Source organism: Engystomops pustulosus, chromosome 8 (assembly GCF_040894005.1).
Source record: "Engystomops pustulosus chromosome 8, aEngPut4.maternal, whole genome shotgun sequence".
Lineage (NCBI taxonomy): Eukaryota > Metazoa > Chordata > Amphibia > Anura > Leptodactylidae > Engystomops > Engystomops pustulosus.
The window spans coordinates 48,607,660-48,628,750 of NC_092418.1; the positions used below are offsets into that span (position 1 = coordinate 48,607,660).

The 21,091-nt window shown below is 43.2% G+C and overlaps 1 protein-coding gene across 5 annotated transcripts in view; it reads right to left on the minus strand.

The window, feature by feature from the left end:
* Positions 1–21,091, minus strand: part of HECW2 (HECT, C2 and WW domain containing E3 ubiquitin protein ligase 2) — a 129,395-nt gene that overhangs the window by 78,823 nt on the left and 29,481 nt on the right. For all 5 annotated transcript variants that reach the window (XR_011849374.1, XM_072120866.1, XM_072120867.1 and 2 more), the window contains exon 3: positions 4,939–5,254. Coding sequence is in view for 4 of the 5 variants with exons in the window: in XM_072120866.1 (XP_071976967.1) it covers positions 4,939–5,233 (295 nt within the window). In the remaining variant the exon portion in view is untranslated. The remainder of the gene's footprint in view (positions 1–4,938; positions 5,255–21,091) is intronic.

Below are 21,091 nucleotides of genomic sequence, written 5' to 3' on the forward strand. Positions count from 1 at the left end.
AATCATACCGGATTGGTTAAACCTGACGGGAAAGGAGTGGTCGTCCTGTTGTAGTACACGTATTTAACACACGAGCCTACCACACTCCCCAGTCATGATTAAGAGCACTTGTCTGTGATAGAAGTGCGTTGGCGATGATTTTACCATGCCACCTGTATTTTCCCCGATGGATGCCCTGAAAATACAATAAAGGCGGTCTTATTCTGCAAATAGCTGGATCCAGAATTTTTTCCTCATCGTGGACTTCACTGCCCTGCAGCGGGGTGGATCCGTGCAAGCGGATAAAGTTATCGCAGATCTAGGTGAGCTGGAGGAACATATAGGAGACATATGCCCCCATAGATGGCAATGGCCACACGGAGCGATACAGTGCTGAACTCATGCGGCACCATACTGCTCCGTACACGGGAAAAAGATAGAACATGTCCCATCTTTCTGTGTGTTACGGCCCATACCCTATGCATTGCTATGGAGAGGGGTCATCAAGGGTTCTCTCCATGTCGCCGGACGTATGCCGGCCCGGCAGGCATACATTTCTGTGCATGCAGCCTTAGCGATCACATGACCCTCCATCTTCGACCATTTTATTGTCAGGAATGTTTGGCTGATAAGGTAAAATACAGGGGCTTCACTTTACTTATCAAGAAAGTGGTGCAGAACTTTTAATAGATGTATATTGGTGAATTACCTAATTTCCTGCCCCCCCCCCCACCCCTCTAACACTAGGTTGTATAAAACGTGTGGGCCCCTACCGCCAAGTATAATCATTTTAAAGGGAACCTACCACCACAAATCTACCTATAAAGGTAGCCCTTTTAAGGACTACCGTATATACTTGAGTATAAGCCGAGGCCCCTAATTTTACCACAAAAACCTGGGAAAACCTATTGAGTATAAGCCGAGGGTGGGAAATGCATTGGTCACAGCCCTCCTAGTATATCGCCTGCCGGACCCTGCCCCATAGTATATAGCCCCATAGTTTACCTGTTTAGAGACCTGAGGCCTGGTCTTTTTAAGCTTGCACCGCCATCTATTGCTATAGTTGGCTGTTCCTTTCCTCGAGTATATATATACTGTATATACTTGAGGATAAACCAAGTTTTTCATCACAAAAAATGTGCTGAAAAACCTCACCTTGGCTTATACTCGTGTCAAGAAAAACTAACAGTGCACTCAACTTCTGACGGAACCCGGGTCGGGTGCTCTTCTATACAGCAATGCTCCAGCATTGTCTCCGTATATCCGCACGGTCCACCTCAGGCATCATGATGTCAGCCGCTCGCTGACATTCTACTATGTGCGCCGGAGCATCGCTGTATAGAAGAGGACCTGCCGAGGGGAGGTTCTGAAGGCGAGTACACTTTGTTTTTTTTCCTACAGGCATTATATTGGGGGCATGGGCTGGCAGGCTATACACCGCAGGGCAAACAAATAACGTAGAAAGCTAGCCGCTCACCTGCATCCTTGCTCGTGCTCTGGAGTACGTCCGGACCTTGACGTGGGCATAAACAAATCAAATTTTCTTCCTGTATACACCGCAGGGGTCTGGCAGGCTATGTATTACAGGGGGCCGGCAGGTTATGTATTACAGGGAGCCGACAGGCTATACACCGCAGGGGCCGACAGGCTATACACCACAGGGGGCCGGCAGGCCGTACACTGCAGGGGGCCGGCAGGCCGTACACTGCAGGGGGCCGGCAGGCCGTACACTGCAGGGGGCCGGCAGGCCGTACACTGCAGGGGGCCGTCAGGCCGTATACTGCAGGGGGCCGTCAGGCCGTATACTGCAGGGGGCCGTCAGGCCATATACTACAGGGGGCCGTCCGGCCATATACTACAGGGGGCCGTCCGGCCATATACTACAGGGGGCCGTCCGGCCATATACTACAGGGGGCCGTCCGGCCATATACTACAGGGGGCCGTCCGGCCATATACTACAGGGGGCCGTCCGGCCATATACTACAGGGGGCCGTCCGGCCATATACTACAGGGGGCCGTCAGGCCATATACTACAGGGGGCCGTCAGGCCATATACTACAGGGGGCCGTCAGGCCATATACTACAGGGGGCCGTCAGGCCATATACTACAGGGGGCCGTCAGGCCATATACTACAGGGGGCCGTCAGGCCATATACTACAGGGGGCCGTCAGGCCATATACTACGGGGGGCCGGCAGGCTAGATATTACAGGGGGGCTGGCAGTGTATATACTACAGGGGGCTGGCAGGGTATATACTACATGGGAGCTGGTAGGCTATTTACCACAGAAGGCTTGCTAGCCATATACTGGGGGGGGGGGGGGCTGGGATCGATACATTTTCCACCCTTGGCTTATACTCAAGTCAATAGGTCTTTCCAGTTTTTGTGTGTTAAAATTAGTGGTCTGGGCTTATACTTGAGTGTATATAAGATATATATATTTATATATATTATATACACTCACCGGCCACTTTATTAGGTACACCTGTCCAACTGCTCGTTAACACTTAATTTCTAATCATCCAATCACATGGCGGCAACTCAGTGCATTTAGGCATGTAGACATGGTCAAGACAATCTCCTGCAGTTCAAACCGAGCATCAGTATGGGGAAGAAAGGTGATTTGAGTGCCTTTGAACGTGGCATGGTTGTTGGCGCCAGAAGGGCTGGTCTGAGTATTTCAGAAACTGCTGATCTACTGGGATTTTCACGCACAACCATCTCTAGGGTTTACAGAGAATGGTCCGGAAAAAAAAAAAAAACATCCAGTGGCGGCAGTTCTGTGGGCGGAAATGCCTTGTTGATGCCAGGGGTCAGAGGAGAATGGGCAGACTGGTTTGAGCTGATAGAAAGGCAACAGTGACTCAAATCGCCACCTGTTACAACCGAGGTAGGCAGAAGAGCATCTCTGAACACACAGTACGAAATTGGACAGTAGAAGATTGGAAAAACATTGCCTGGTCTGATGAGTCTCTAATTCTGCTGCGACATTTGGATGGTAGGGTCAGAATTTGGCGTCAACAACATGAAAGCATGGATCCATCCTGCCTTGTATCAACGGTTCAGGCTGGTGGTGGTGGTGTAATGGTGTGGGGAATATTTTCTTGGCACTCTTTGGGCCCCTTGGTACCAATTGAGCATCGTTGCAACGCCACAGCCTACCTGAGTATTGTTGCTGACCATGTCCATCCCTTTAGGACCACAATGTACCCAACATCTGATGGCTACTTTCAGCAGGATAATGCGCCATGTCATAAAGCTGGAATCATCTCAGACTGGTTTCCTGAACATGACAATGAGTTCACTGTACTCAAATGGCCTCCACAGTCACCAGATCTCAATCCAATAGAGCATCTTTGGGATGTGGTGGAACGGGAGATTCGCATCATGGATGTGCAGCCGACAAATCTGCGGCAACTGTGTGATGCCATCATGTCAATATGACCAAAATCTCTGAGGAATGCTTCTAGCACCTTGTTGAATCTATGCCACGAAGTATTGAGGCAGTTCTGAAGGCAAAAGGGGGTCCAACCCGTTACTAGCATGGTGTACCTAATAAAGTGCCCGGTGAGTGTATATCTCACATACATACATTGAGAACCTAAGTACAGTGCTGCAATCCCAGGGGGCCCATGGCCACTCATACTGCCCCTCCTTCAGATTTTGTGCTCCTGTGTCGGACTGTTGGCAAGTTTCTATAATTCTCTCCTCTCCATTAGTGGAGATATAATTACAGCAACCAGTAGGTGGCAGCAGTCTGCAGTTTATGTGCCTCTCTGCTCCTGTGGAGAAATGGTAATGGAGTCATCTTGGTTCCAGTTCTGTATCTATGTAGTAATCGTGAGTTCTGGTAACATATTCATTTTAGAAGGAAAGAGGCCGAGGATAACAAATATAAGAAGATTTCCACAGTCACATTGCCTGGATATATGAGCCTCCCTAGTAGATCATGGTTTATTTTGCTTGTAGCTTTCTTTTAAACAATTTGGAACAGTCTTTATGATGAGATCATGTCTTTGAAAACACAGGGGTGGCAGCATCATGTTATGTTCCTGCATGAGAAATTGGGGAACTTTACAAAATAGCAACATCTCAAGACATCAGCTAGGAAGTTAAAGCTTGGGGCGCAAATGGGTTTTCCTAAAGAACAATAACCCGAAGCACACTGCCAAACTGGTTAATCTCAATCCTATTCAAAATTTATTGGAAACCCTGAAAAGACAGGTGTGAGCACAGCAGCTACAAATATGGCTCAGCTACACCAATTCTGTCAGGAGAATTGGGCCCAAATTCCTACCAAGTGTTGTGAGAAGCTTGTGGAAGGATATCCAAAACATTTGATGCCAATGGTACTAAATACTAATGAAGTTTATGTAAACTTTTGAAAGAAAGTAGTGAAATCTCTCCCTCTCGTTTTTCCGGCATTTGGCAAAAGTAAATCATTTTGGTAATCCTAACTGAGCTAAAACAGGAACGATGTATTTCATGTTTCATGTCCGGGAGTGAGAAAACATGCATAGGTCTCCTTTTATACAGTGTATGTAAGCTTTTGGTTTCAACCATATACAGTTCTTATGATACAAAACAGCACCCCCTTCCCACAACGCCAGACACAGACAACTGGTCCTCGCACCACTTGTTATTCCCATCATAAACAGATGGCACTAAGCTGGAAGCAGTTGGCTCCAGGCTTTCTGTACCGTCTGGAAGGTAGACATTAAATACTGATGCTGCTCTCATCACTTCTATTGGGGCCAGTGCCTCCAGCCATCTCTCATGTGTAGGCGGTCAATTAAAATCTCTGTCTAATTCCTTTAAGGGGGTTGTCCAGGATCTGCCAAGTGTACATTGTAGACATGTGGTGTCACTGGCATGTGAAGTGCTCACCAGACCACTGGACCTCCTCAATCCGAGGTGTTGGACCCATGACAATTACCCATCTTATACATTTACACTTACCAATGTGATAAAGCCCAATCCAATCGGTGGGATCTACTTCTTCTTTTATATCCCAAAATATAATAAGCTCCTGAGAGTGCCCCAATACATATTCATACATGCTGGCTGTCAGGCTGGATCGACTGTCAGAAGTCACCAAGTCAGTATCACTGTTGGCCCGCTGAAAGTTCAAGTTCTCAGTCATTGTGTTTTCAGATGCAAAACTTTGAAGATTCTCAGGACTCAAAGTATATCGTAGCTGAGGGTTACGCCGTCGCACAAAAAGTAAATGATCCCGAGCTGAGCTGGCCATCATATATTGATAATCCTCAGGGCTCTGCAAAATCAAACACAAACACAAGATCATTGTAGGCAAATACACCAGCAAAATAAAAGATAGAAACTAGCAAGTTCAGAGGTAAAGAATAATGTATTTATGGGTCTCCATACTTCTTTCCCCAAGAAAAAGCTACAGAAGCTTCCCTTGTGAAACCAGATTGGGAGCCATACAAAGCTTTTAGAACTATATTATAACCAAGCTAAATCTTTACTTCAGACTGGAAAAAAAAAAACACAATTTTTTTTTTTTTTTATATTTGCACTACCTACCAACCACACTGACATTAGCATAACCTTATCCTTTAATGGTCCCGAATTCCATCTAATGACGTGGGAGATATGAACAGCATTGACTGTTTTTTTTCCTGCTGTAAGTGTAGCATTACAAATAATCTACTAGGTCAGTGTCATGTACCAAAAACCAATCACTAATAAAGATAAAACATAGAAATATTTATTGGTATACTCTAAAAACACCTAAAAGGCACTCCCAAAATGTGCCATCCTATCTCTGTAAAAATAAGACAGAGTAATCCTCCTTACTAATGCCTGAATGTCTGGCAAACACATGGACAAAGTGCAGATAGTACAGGTCAATAATACAACAATGGAAGATTAAACATACTAGCTGAATGGAAATGTGAATATTATAGATAAATATCACCCAAGTCCATGTGTGTAAGGAGGAGAAAACGTCCCCACGCGTATCGCCGCGCTCCTGCGGCTTCCTCAGGGGTAGCTGGATACCAAATGATCCTTTCTCATATATATGATTCATGTGACCTTGGCGTCTGACGTCACTTCCGGTTTGCTGTCGGCGGCTGACGTCACTTCCGGTTTGCTGTCGGCGGCTGACGTCACTTCCGGTTTGCTGTCGGCGGCTGACGTCACTTCCGGTCTGCTGTCGGCGGCTGACGTCACTTCCGGTCTGCTGTCGGCGGCTGACGTCACTTCCGGTCTGCTATGAGACTGGGCCTATGCGCATGCGCGCCAGCCGCGTACGCCACGCGCGCACGGCATCCCCACTCCTCCACCTCCATGTGGGGGAAAAAGTGAGGCCACAAATGTAATTGATAAATTTGAATTAATCAAAGACCTGTACCTTTTCTGCAGACAACTAACATTCAAAATTTTATACCATCAACCCACTATCATCAATCAAGTCTCAGAGGAGGACCGACAGGTTCTATTAGATGTATTGCATTTGTTACAAGAAAATGAGAGGGAAGAAAATAGAGGTAGGAGGTTCACGGGCAGATTACCATCACAAGCCACACCATCTCTCAGCCTTTGTCCGGCTATTAATGTTTTTTTCAATTCAGTCTGCAGGGAGATACAACTTTTACCATCGGACAGATGTAGATACAACAACCTCTCAAAAGAGGAGCGACAAGCCCTGAAAAACTTGAAAATGCTGGACACGGTGGTCATACGAGAAGCAGACAAGGGGGGCAACATAGTTCTTTGGTCTACCCCAGCATACGTAGAAGAAGCCAATAGACAACTTTCCAACAGACAAAACTATGTTGACCTCCCATCAGATCCCACGTTGATATTCAAGAATAAATTTGACCGGTTGATAGACGCGGCCTTCAGCTATGGGATAATTACCAAACAAGAGGTACGGTACCTTAAAACAGACAAACCGATGGTAGCGACTTTTTACTTAGTCCCTAAAATTCATAAGTCGATGGTCTCCCCGCCTGGGAGACCTATTGTTGCAGGAATTGGAAGTCTATGTGAACAAGCATGCTCCTACTTAGATTTCTTTCTCCAACCGCTGGTGTTTCAATTAGAGTCATACGTGAGGGACTCCATGCATCTTATGGAATTGTTGGAAGAAATAGACATCACACAAGGTACGATCTTACTCACGATGGATGTAGAATCCCTTTATACCTGCATTGGACATGATGCTGGAACAAATGCGGTGGCATATTTTCTTAATAAAAGAACAGACAGTGACAGAAGACATGATTCCTTCATATTGGACTTACTTCATTTTGTGCTTAGTCACAACTATTTTGTCTTCGATAGAAAATTTTATCGACAGGTGTCCGGAACTGCGATGGGTACTAGGTGCGCTCCTTCCTATGCCAACCTATTTTTGGGTTGGTGGAAGGAGACGCACCTGCACCCATCGCAGTCTTTCCGAGACCACATCATCAAATGGTACAGACATATAGATGATGTGGTTGTCCTATGGAAGGGGACTGAGGAACAATGTCTACTATTTATACAGGAACTTAATAATAACGATCTTAATCTCAAATTTACTCCACAGATGTCTAGAGAACAAGTGGAGTTCCTGGACCTGAAGTTACTGAAATGCAACAACAAAATTGAGACCACGCTATTCCGCAAAAAGACCGCCACCAACAACCTGCTGCACTACACCAGCTTTCACCCGCAACATCTAAAAAATGGAATACCTGTCGGTCAATTCCTCAGACTGAGACGAAACTGTAGTGACGATCGGGATTTCAAAGCAAATGCACTGGAACTTACAACATGACTACGGGCCAGAGGTTACCCCAAAAAAGTGATCTCCCGAGCATATATGAGGGCGAAAAACAGCAAAAGGGACGAAATTCTACAACCCAGAAAAAGGATCTCTGATAACAAGGTAAGACTAATTGCCACGTTTAATAACCAGTGGAGTGACATACAGACCATTCTGAAGAAAAATTGGCACATCTTGATGAGTGAGCCTAGACTGACGGAACATATTACAGAAAAACCAGCTCTCACGGCTAGAAGAGCTAGGAATCTCAAAGACCAACTGAGCCATAGCCATTTTACAAGACCCGGCGGGGGATCCACAGGAGGCCACCGACTCAAAGGCACGTACGCATGTGGCAATTGCAACATATGCCAATACATGATATCACAAGATACCTTCAGGGACCCACAAAATGGTAAGGTTTACCAGCTTAAACACTACATTAACTGCAAGACCAGAGATGTGGTATATGCCATTGTTTGCTCTTGCCCCAAAATTTACGTAGGGCAAACATCACAAGAGCTTAAAAGAAGAATACAACAACACTTCTCGACCATCAACAGAGCACGAAGAAATTTTCAAAATGACAAGAACTTGACAGCAGGGGCCAACCACTTCCTCCAACATCATCAAGGTAAGACCAAAGACATTCAAATTGTGGGCCTAGACAAGATTTCTTCCAACATTAGAGGAGGCAGTGTCTCTTCTAAATTATTACAATGCGAATCCAGGTGGATCTACACTATGCAGTCTATGGCCCCTCGAGGATTGAATGAGGAATTACTATTCACAGGATTTTACAAGCAAAGGTAATGTACACATCTTATACACCATCACGGGGGATTCTCATTTGGCTCTAGGAGCAGGGCACTCATTTGGTGGAGGTAAAAATAGGGCGGGGAGGGTTGGGGGGGAGGGGGGCAACATGTGAGCGTGTGTGTGTGGGGGGGGTGACATGTCACTTGATGCATTTTTTTGTTTTTAGGTAGAGGTAAGTATGGGTAAGTATTGGCACTATTTCACAGGGGCACGGTCCAGGAGTGTGGGGAGGAGGGGGGGGGGTGTGGGGAGGAGGGGGGGGTGTGGAGGGGGGGGGGAATTTGACACTTCACGTGTGTTTTGCGTTTTTAGGATAAAGGTAAGTATAGGTAAGTATCGGCACTTTTTCACAGGGGCACACTTTACGGCAATACATCTCCCTTTTTTCTTTCTCTTTCTTCACACATGGCATACGCACATCACATAGCGTGCAGTCACTTTCACTCACTCCACTTTTGCCATTACCTATTTTTCAGCACACCTGCATCATATATCATGTGGCACACATGGCCACCCTACATCCACATTTTTCCCATACTATCACATATCTGCACTTCATACTTCACTAGCAGTAACACTGACACATATCATTCACTATGTCACCTTAGTTATAGCACATTGGACATAGGACACAATTTCACATGACACTGTCACTTCACACACATTCACCATCACGGTGCACACCATGTTGACATATTAGTCAGGTTTAGCTTATTTATTTTTCACTTCATCCCATTTACATCTGATACCGACGTATATTTTTGTATTTATATTTTTGTTATTATATCATGTTATTACAGACATTACCCGTGATGCTGGATCTCCACTTTAACTTTTCCTCCTTCTTTGGAACCCCCTGAAGGGCCCGGGAGAATTATGAAAACCAGAAATACTTACCCAAGAACTATGTCCATCATAATACATCTAATCGACCGGATCCAGAGACTAATACCGCAAGATTGCATCATTACCACACTGTCGCACTTACCTGGAGGCGTGGGCCCGCCCCCGTAAGGGGGTGGAATTTTGCGGGTGTGTGCTGGCTGGGCGTGGCCCGTGACGCGCGCGGTGTCCCCACATGGAGGTGGAGGAGTGGGGATGCCGTGCGCGCGTGGCGTACGCGGCTGGCGCGCATGCGCATAGGCCCAGTCTCATAGCAGACCGGAAGTGACGTCAGCCGCCGACAGCAAACCGGAAGTGACGTCAGCCGCCGACAGCAAACCGGAAGTGACGTCAGACGCCAAGATCACATGAATCATATATATGAGAAAGGATCATTTGGTATCCAGCTACCCCTGAGGAAGCCGCAGGAGCGCGGCGATACGCGTGGGGACGTTTTCTCCTCCTTACACACATGGACTTGGGTGATATTTATCTATAATATTCACATTTCCATTCAGCTAGTATGTTTAATCTTCCATTGTTGTATTATTGACCTGTACTATCTGCACTTTGTCCATGTGTTTGCCAGACATTCAGGCATTAGTAAGGAGGATTACTCTGTCTTATTTTTACAGAGATAGGATGGCACATTTTGGGAGTGCCTTTTAGGTGTTTTTAGAGTATACCAATAAATATTTCTATGTTTTATCTTTATTAGTGATTGGTTTTTGGTACATGACACTGACCTAGTAGTTTGTTCAGCATGTTGTGCAATTTCAGTGTTTCTTCCACTTATATTACATACTAGTGGAGAGGCTATCAGCTTTACACGCATTACAAATAATGCAGCGGCCCTCCTGTATGGCCTGTTCGTGAATTTGCCATAAATGGGCGCGCTGCAATCTTGGCGCCTTCTTTCAGACCAATAGTGTACCTTTAATGTTGCCTCAATTTCCTACAATGCCTCTGAATATGCCGCAGCAGAGGTGGCAGAGTCTTACAAACTGCAAAATCAGAGACAACGGAGCTGCTACAAACGATGGATGTGACATCACTTACCTGTGAGATGGAATTGACACTAACATGATGCCTGCTTCCAAAACCTGATTGGTGGGGGGTGCCAAGTGATAATTAAAACCTGGAACAACCCCTTTAAAAAATGCGGATATAATCCTGTCGTTCACAGGAAGTAAACTCCAAAAGAGAAACCGACCGTCTACACAAGAGAGCATGCTCTAGACTAGGCATCGGGCATTGGACGATGTGACCTGCTATTCATAACACAAAATTGGTTGCAATTGAGCTGGCACAAAGCAAATTATACTACTGGAATATTACACTTTACACTCATTTTCACTAGGAAAATTGTGCAAATAAGGACTAGTTTGGCTCAATTCTAACAGGGGTATGTTGGGCAACGTTTTCCTTTTTCCATATTTATTCCCAAATATTGCATATTACTTTACCAGAATCCTAAGTGGAGCATTAACGGAGTACCCCCTCTTCGCGGGAAGCCTTATAAGCTACATTTTAGGATAGAAGTAAGGGTATAACTACAGTGGTAGCTATGGGGCCCGCAATGTCAGGGGGCCTCAACATTCAACCTGACATTAAAGAATAGAGGATGTGCACTATAAATATATGCACACTGTACAGCATATTATGTATATAACATATGTGATGTATATATGCTGTATATGTGTGTATATGTCATGTGTATTTGACGTATGTGTATATGGTATATAGTGTGTGTATATACTGTATGTGTGTATATATGCTGAACGTCTGTATATGACATGTGTGTGTATATGTGAAGTGTATATACTCTATTTGTGTGCGTATGTGTGTAAGAATGTATAAATGGGTGTGTAGGAGTGAAGAACTGTATGTTTATGTATATACATGTAGAAATGTGTTTGTATAAATAAGTATAATATTTTTAAAAGGCAAGGGGGATCCCATTAAGAAATCTGCTATGGGGCCATGCCTCTCCAATCTACACCCCTGGATAGAGGCCCTTGATATACACAATATATTAAAATAATGAATGTAATATTTTGTCATGGACACCAGATTAAATTTTTATTTATATATTTTATTTAATATGCAAATAAATAGTTTGTATGTTTGATGCCAGCCCTGTAAAAGGGAATGCATCATTGCATGTGTAGTACTACTTCATTTTAACAGTGTGCCCAGAGACCTCATCCCTGTGATTTCGCACCCCCAGCAATCAGACACATATCCTTGAAAAATCTATCGAGTGCCTGGGGTCAGATCCCCATCAGTCTTTTACCCTTTCCTATACCCTAATGAAAAAGCCCTTTATGTGCTCATACTCACAGCGGTTAAAAATGCAATCCGCTTCCAAATGCAATACTTTCCAATGGATCAGTGCCAAAGGCCGTTGTTTTAATGGACCATGTGACTGTTCTGTTGAAGAGTGGAGCATGTCCTAGCCTGAACCGCTTTTCACTCATAGACTATAGTTCTATATAACAAATGCCACAAGGTTGAAACATAGAACGGACACCCCAGGTCAAACCTAGCAATGGCTAATTGTTAGGGGCATCAATTTGCCAGATTGGCTGTCCAGCTGCCAATAAGCCAATAAGTCCGGGTCGTGCGACCAAACCAGAACGGAAACATCAGGTCGGGTCATCTCTAACGAGAAGTTTAAATTGTAAAAAGAGCCAGGAGTAACCACAGAGCTTTGTGTGCAGCCTGATGTTTTACTGGGTGCCTCTTAACCCTCTGAAACACTTTCTATTAAACATTTATTCGAAATACTTAGCGATTCATTGCTGCCAAGCTGCTTCCAGTGATGCTTGCTCTGCATCTTCCAGCAAGCAGTGCACTCTTATGCTCAGAATAATCCTCCCTCTATCATTCAGAATGGAGAAGAGACATGTACAACTCATTTGCCTCGAGCACCTTCACTTATGGGAAGGATCAGACAAGACATTTATAGAAAAAAAAATAGGAAAGCACTTAGTTAATGTTTTCTGAAGCTCTAAGCAAAATCTACTATGTAAGTCTATCACACCCTATCTAAATACAGTGAAACCTATGAGCATACTGCCCAATTTTGCAGAGAAAAATTGGTTTTTTAAAGGGGTGGTCTGCTCATAGGGGGGCAGTTGCACTCACAGCCCTCCCTGTGGGCACCCAGACCTTCACCCCAACACAGAGTTTGCCAGACAGGACTCAAGGCTTCCTCCTGCGGTCCAATACAGCCCAGGACTTGCCATGCTCAGCGCCATTTTAAATCAACATCCTTGGCTGCCAGGGCTACAGGAGGAACAAGAATGTGCGGATAGAGATAGATTATTGATGGATCTCCTGCTCTGGGAACCCTGATTCTTCCTCTTCAGGGGACCATGGAGGGAAGCTACAATCCAAATTTCTCTATGATCTTTCTATTGTATTAATGAACTCATGACACTAATACAATTGAAACCTGTGATACAGCAGGGATCAATAAATTACTGCTTAATTTGTCGTGTTGGCACTCTGCGACATATAAGTGGGTTTTGGTTGTACTTTGGGCACTCTATCTCCAAAAGGTTTGCCATCAGTGCTATAGAGCAGTGATGGCGAACCTATGGCACTAGTGCCAGAGGTGGCACTCAGAGCCCTTTCTGTGGGCACTCAGGCAATAAACCCAGGACTGAGTTCACCAAACAGGAACAAATCCATGAAATCTTCCTGCAGTCCTAGGCAACTTATGAGATGCTGCTCTCAGCAATATTTTACAGCAACACTTCATTGGCTGCATTATCTTTGGAGGTCCTCCTGCTGGACCCACCATTCTTCCTAAACAAAGAGACCCTGGAGAGAAGCTACTATGATAATCTGAATTTGCCCACCTTCTTTCAATTGTATTGGTAGCCTCAGGCGGCCGATACAATCAAAGAAGTGGAAGAACGGGTAGCAATAAGTTACTGCTTAAAATGGCACATTGGCACATCAGGCTAAATAAGTGGGTTTTTGTTGTAGTTTGGGCACTCGGTCTATAAAAGGTTCGCCATCACTGCTATAGAGTATAATGGAGAAAAACGTGGTCTTTTAGGAAGGGGAGAGGTTTTAATTATATATTGTTTTTATATGACCATTTTAGAATTGTGTGAACAATCCTTTAAGGTTTTACCTGTTTATTTATTTGCAGATTTCATTTACTTACACAACATTTCTGTAAATGTCTCCATGGACATGCAATTAATTACATTTCATGAACATGTAGAGGATTAATTTCTCATGTCCATTAATCTTGTAACAAAGCCACATTTCAGGATTCCATGTAAGCAGCTTAGCGTTATTAAGTATTTCTCTGCAACATATGATCACATTATACTGTAATATATCATTTCATTTCTTTGCAATGATGGAGACAAGACTGATGTGTTCATGTCACAATCTAAATGTTTTTCAGTGCTCTTATCCTTGTAACTGGCAGCTTTAAAAGATGAAGAGGTTCAGCTGCTTACAATGTGAATTATAGTGAATCATGCAGCAGCTGAAAGCTACATTTTAGGACAGACAGAGAGGCTATATATAGTCTTCTTCATTATTTGCAGACTACTCAGACAAATGTCTGCCTCATTGATTCATATCACAAACATCTAGATTGCAGAAAATGGAAGTCACAACTAATAGACAAGATTAGAGATGGGCGAATGTATGTAAATTCGATTCAACCCGGTTCGGCGAATTTTCTGAGAACCGAATAGAATCAAATCACCGCATGTGACGTAACAGTACGTCACATGCCGGGTGTGGGTGCATGGATTGGGCACCCACGGTCGGTGCTAGCACAGATCGCAGGTGTTAACCCGCAGATCGTCTGCAGCTGACGGCGCATGGCTGCCGCCATCTTGCTCCCCATGACGTCATCGGGGAGCGGCGATCTTTCGCCATGACAGCCTCGGGTCTTCCGAAGACCTGAGGCTGCTTCAGTTCAACCCCTTCATTACATTGTAATGAATGAGGATGGAAATACCCATAAACTGCCATTACTGTTGTATGGCAGTATATGATAGGATCGATCAGACAGCCTAGGGTTAAAGTACCTTAGGGAGTCTGAAAAATTGTAAAAAAAAAAAAAAAAAAAAAGTTATAAAAAAACCTAAAAATTCAAAATTCAAACTCCCCCCTTTTCACCCTCCTTTGCCTAGAACTGATATAAAAATAATTACTGTAAACAGTAAAAATCATAAACAAGTTAGCCATCACCGCATCCGAAAATGCCCAATCAAAATATAATAACGTTTTTTCACTGCGTTTAACCCTGTAATGGAAAATAGAGCCCAAAGTCGAAAATGTCACTTTTTTGCCATTTTGAAAATCTAAAAAATTTAATAAAAAGTGAGGGACACAGTGAGGGACACTACCCCCATACAGTGAGGGACACTACCCCCATACATTGAGGGACACTAGCACCATACAGTGAGGGACACTAGCACCATACAGTGAGGGACACTACCCCCATACAGTGAGGGACACTACCGCCATACAGTGAGGGACACTACCGCCATACAGTGAGGGACACTTCCCCACATACAGTGAGGGACACTAGCACCATACAGTGAGGGACACTACCCCCATACAGTGAGGGACACTACCCCCATACAGTGAGGAATACTATCGCCATACAGTGAGGGACACTACCGCCATACAGTGAGGGACACTACCGCCATACAGTGAGGGACACTACCCCCATACAATGAGGGACACTACCCCCATACAGTGAGGGACACTACCCCCATACAGTGAGGGACACTACCGCCATACAGTGAGGGACACTACCGCCATACAGTGAGGGACACTACCGCCATACAGTGAGGGACACTACCCCCATACAATGAGGGACACTACCCCCATACAGTGAAGAATACAGCCCATACAGTGAGGAACAGTAACACCATGTTCCTTTCTTCTTCCTCGAGTTCTCTGCCTATATGTAATATGTTGTGCTCGCAGCCATTTTGCTAATAAAGGGGGCGGGTGGGAGAATTAAAAAAAATATATATATATCTAAATTCGTTCCCACGAATCACTGTAAACTTCGGATTTGTGACGAATTGAAGTTTTCCTGAAATTCTAAACGAATTTGGCATAGTTAGAATCTATTCGCCCTTCTCTAGACAAGATTGTAAACCTATAGTTCTACTGAATGGGTAACCCGAGTCAAATACAGGCAGTCCCCGGGTTACATACAAGATAGGGTCTGGAGGTTTGTTCTTAAGTTGAATTTGTATGTAAGTCGAAACTGTATATTTTATAATGGAAGTTTTAGACAATTTTTTTTCTTTTGCCCCAGTGACAATTGGAGTTTCAAAATTTTTAGTGTAATTGGACCAAGAATTATCAATAAAGCTTCATTACAGTCACTTTACAGCTGATCATTGCAGTCTGGGACTATAGTAAAGCATCCAGAGAGCTTCACCAGAGGTCACATGGGGCAGAGGGGTCCGTCTGTAACTATGGGTTGTCTGTAAGTCGGGTGTCCTTAAGTAGGGGACCGCCTGTACTCATTTTACAACAATAGGGAATTTGCCCAATAATTGATAACCAAGTCTTGATTCTGTTGTTTATAGTATTTTATATATAGGCGGTTCATAAACTTATCATTGTTTTGATATAAAACTTATAAACAATTATTGGGCCAATCCTCTATTGCTGTAGGATTATTAATAGACTTGTTCTGGAAAATAACACCCCTGATTTTTATCTTTGATGACCGATTTTAAAGAAATCAGATAGAACAAACTAATGGCCAGTTTATTATATTTGTAGGGCCACTAAAAAAAGCAAGAAGCTAATTTCTAAACAGAATAACCATGTTTGTAGGGAGTGTTAACACTCTGAGAAGAGAGAAGATAAATGAACTGTGAGGTTAGAAACTAACTGGAAAAGTTCACAGAGGGTCAGTCGCCACCATTTATGGTAGCAGAATAGTAAATTGCATTCAATCACATGCTGCGTACTAAACTCCGCACAGTAACTTGCATCCACATAATTTCACTTTATCCTGCAGATTTGACAGTGGATTTCGACATTTGCACTTGGGGGGGGGGGGGGGGGGACTGGAATATGAGCTGGAGATAGAAATGAGGTCCAGAAGAAGAGAAGAAATAGGACTGGTGTCATTCCTGACTCAACTTTTCAATGTAAGAGGTTCAAAGAAGGAGGCTTATTGAGAAGGAATTAAAGGGGTTTTCCCACAAAATAAAGTTAGGCCCTAACCACGGATAGGACCTAACTTGCCGATCAGTCTCAGTGCTCCGTCAGATTAATGGAGCAGATGGCCGCACATGACCATTCTGTTCCTTTTATCTTTATGGAGCTGATGGAAATTGCTGAGCGCCGAGACCCCCACTGACCAGCAAGTTAGACCCTATCCCGTGGAAAACCCCTTTAAACAAGATAAAGAATGGCAAATCAAGCCAAAAATAAAGCCTAAATGAAGTTTCTGAAAGGAGGTAAAATATTGCTACACCTAGTGTCCTCCAGGCTAGAGTGGAAACAATTTGTGCCTTCCTTAACCCCTTAAGGACGCAGGGTATTTTCGCTAATTTTTCGCTCTCCATCTTCAAAAATCCATAACTTTTTCATTTTTCCGCGTATAGAGCTGTGTGAGGGTTTATTTTGTGCATAACAAATTTTACTTTCCCATGATGTTATTTATTATTCCATGCCATGTAGTGGGAAGCCGCAAAAAAATTCCAAATGTGGAAAAATTGAAAAAAACTGCATGTGCGTCATGTTCTTGTGGGCTCAGTTTTTACGACTTTCACTCTGCGCTCCAAATAACACCTCTACTTTATTCTTTGGTTCGGTACGATCACGGTGATACCAAATTTATATAGGTTTTATTGCGTTTTAATACATTTTCAAAAATTAAATGAATGTGTACAAAAAAGAAAAAAAAAATTTGCCATCTTCTGACGCTAATAACAACTTTTTCATACTTTGGCGCACGGAGCTGTGTGAGGTGTCATTTTTTGTGAAATGAGCCGACGTTCTCATTGCTACCGTTTTGAGGGCTGTGCGACATTTTGATAATTTTTTATTACATTTTTTATGTCATCTAAAAAGGTGTAAAAGTCGCGTTTTGGACATTTGGGCGCCATTAGCCGTTCCGGAGGTCACCGCCGTCAATAACCGTTTTTATATTTTGATAGATCAGGCATTTTGGGACGCGGTGATACCTAATGTGTCTGTGATTGTTACTATTTATTATATTTTATATCAGTTCTAGGGAAAGGGGGGTGATTTGAACTTTTAATATTTTATTATTTTTTTACATTTTTTAAACTTTTCTTTTTTTCCCACTATTTCTTAGACCCTCTAGGGTACATTAACCCTAGATGGTCTGATCGCTCCTGCCATATACTGCAATACTACTGTATCGCAGTATATGGCATTTCTGCTCACTATACATTACAATGAGCCACAGGCTCATTGTAATGGATATGCAGAAGCCATGTATCCTCGGGTCAACCGATCATGCGCCGCCAAATTTAAAGTGCGGCCGGCGACTTTGCCGGCGGCAAAGAAAAGGTTGACACCCGCGATCGGTGCAAGCGCCGACCACGGGTGATAGCGATGGGTCTTTGCTGCGATATGCAGCAAAGCCCATCTCTGTATGAAGAAGGCTCAGCCCGTGAGCCTTCTTCATACAACCTTCACAGCTCCATGGCGGATATATCCGTCACGGAGCGTGAAGAGGTTAAAGTAAAGAAATCTGTGTCAGCAATACATCTCCTAAAACCGCTAAAGGGAAAATCTAATATTTTTTATAATCTAAAGAAAAGAACAAATCATTCATAAAAATAAATTGTCAGTCTGTATTGTAGATGTATAAATGTAAAACTATCTGTTGCCCCATCACAGCAGCCTCATCATCTCACCCTCACATCAGATCGAAAAAGTAAAAATGTGTGTCAAATCTTTTTCAATACAGGCAGTCCCCGGGTTACATACAAGATAGGTTCTATAGGTTTGTTCTTAAGTTGAGTTTGTATGCAAGTTGGAACCCTATACTTTATTATTGTAACCCCCGTGACAATTGGATTTTAAAAATGTTGGATTGTCATATGAACCAGGATTAACCACAAAGCTTCATTGCAGACACCTCTGTTAACTGTTATAGCTGTTTATTGTAGCCCAGGGCTAAAGTACAATAAATTTCCAAAATCCAGAGGTCCGTTTGTAACTATGGGTTGTAAGTCAGGTGTTCTTATGTAGGGGACCGCCTGTAGTCTATCCAATGATACAAAACACGGCTCCCTACACCCTAAGGTGGGGTGGGAGGCAACTTAAAAATCTTTAATGGGAACCCCCATGTATTTTTGCAGATTCAGATTCCCTGGGAATCACAACTTTAGTGACAGATGGCACCGTAATAGCCAAAGATCAAAATGTGTGCAAAAACGTTCAAAAAGGGAATATTTGAGTGATTGATTGATTGGTCACCAGTGATTTGCCAGGAGAAGCTTTAGTACTTTTTGACAGTGTAGTATATGTCTTCTAAAGGTTATTCTGGTTAAAAATGGACGACACATGCATGACATCTGTACGCAGAGTGTTTTTTCTTCAAATGTTGCTAGGCAACCAACTGGGCAGGGCACGAAGTAGATCAGAAACCCATCAGCTTTTTATGCATATGTGAAAACAAAATGAATGGCGTACATCCCCATTTTTTGCTGAATGAGCCCTTATTTTTTTGTCTTATACATTTTTATTCTTTCAACTGTATTATATGCTTAATATATTATAATCTCCATAATAATAATAAATAATAATCTCACTAATAGCCATCTTACTAATAATAATAATAAGCCTACAGCTTAGTGGATAAAGGCTCTGTCATGCATTTCTGTGGCAGGTGGAGTGTGGAGGTTATGGGTTCAAATCCAGGGCTGGGCAAAAAATTATTTAATTGCATTAAAAAGAGACCTTGTGTCTGGGGAAGCCCTGGGAGATGTAGAGACACCATATATATGAGCAGATTGTGATATTACCCTGATGAGGTGGTCCATAAAGGATTCCCTGCCCAATGACTGCTACCTGCAGACAGATATAAGGAGTCTGTGGAAGTCATTCAGTACCACAAGTAACAGAAACCTGGTATTGAACCGTTCTGACTATCATATACTGTAGTATCGTATAAAATCTCCATTTTCAGAGGGGAGGAGAATTAAGTTGATCTTCTCTACCATGTGTGACTCACATTAAACCAGCCCCGAAGAGAACAGAAAACTTTTGGAGCATTGGATAGATTTTTAAGAAATATTTGAAATATGTGTATTTCTTGAAATACCCTAATTTTTGAACTTTTTTTTTACCTATTTAGATTTTTGGTGATTACAGCGTCATCTTGTCTATTTCCTCCCAAGATGGCGTCGGCGTGGCTCCTCGGAACTTCAAGTCCCATGATGCATTGCGCACCACCCATAAGAGCAGCATGCTCGTGATAAGTGCTGCTCAGTAATTGGCGGCGTGCCATCCAATCCTGAGTGTGCACAATGCAGAGAATTGATGTCCGTGTGCTCTCAGCTCGATGTGGCGTGCAGGCATGTTCACAATTGAAACACATGAGCGAGCGGCCTGCAGCGCCATAGCCCCTACTGCACATGACCGACAAGTCCTGTAGCAAACTACAGGTTGTTACCTGGGATTTGGGTAAACGGAGGAGACCTGGACTGGTAAAACAATTTTTATTACATCTTCAGAACAGCATATTTCCCATAAATAGAGCCTATTGCTTTATTGCTTGTTTTTAGATTTTAAACCATATGAGAAATTATGTTAACACCCGGAGAACCCCTTTAATTTCAATAGCAACTTACAACTAAGCTCCCTCTAGTGGTGGCTGCAGACAGCCAGTTGGTTCACTCAATGAAACTAAAGGAGTAACTTTGAGTTAGTGTTAAAACTGAGAAGCGTGTGATCCTTAGACATTAAAGAGTTTTTTTCACTTGTGAATTCAGATCACATCTAATGTGTCAATTTCCTCATATGAGAAATCCCATTACCCTTCACAACATTTCACTTTTCCGAAAAAGACTATAAAGCCAAGAGATGCAGGAAGGATTCATTAGTCTCTTGTGATCCCTTTACGAAACTGTTGCAACACATGTCTAGAATTTACACACTGGTATTAGCAAATGTAACCTCCTTCATCTCCCTGATGGCCGTTGCTCTATATTCAGCTGGATAGTGTATCCTTTAATATATGCTCATACTAGTTTATACGTAGTACTTTCTTTATCTACGTGCAAGTTGATACCCCACACGCTGCTGGCGTTGAGCACACATCATTACACACTGACCTGTATCAGAACAATGTAATGCTGGCCTGCAAGGTGCTACCATGGTATGGGATCCGAAGCAGATGGGGGTTGCCATCCAGTGATCACTGCTGCCACTGTATGAATTATAACCCGCAGCTATTTATAGCATATCTATATAGCATATATTTTAGAAACAGTAATACAATTTTAATGACAAAGGTTGGGAGTTTCATATTTATACACTATTGTGGTGCAATTCTGAGCTTTGTGAAATCTTATGCTGGAAAGATTTTTACCCTGGGAATAAATGTATCTGCACTCCAATGGACAATGT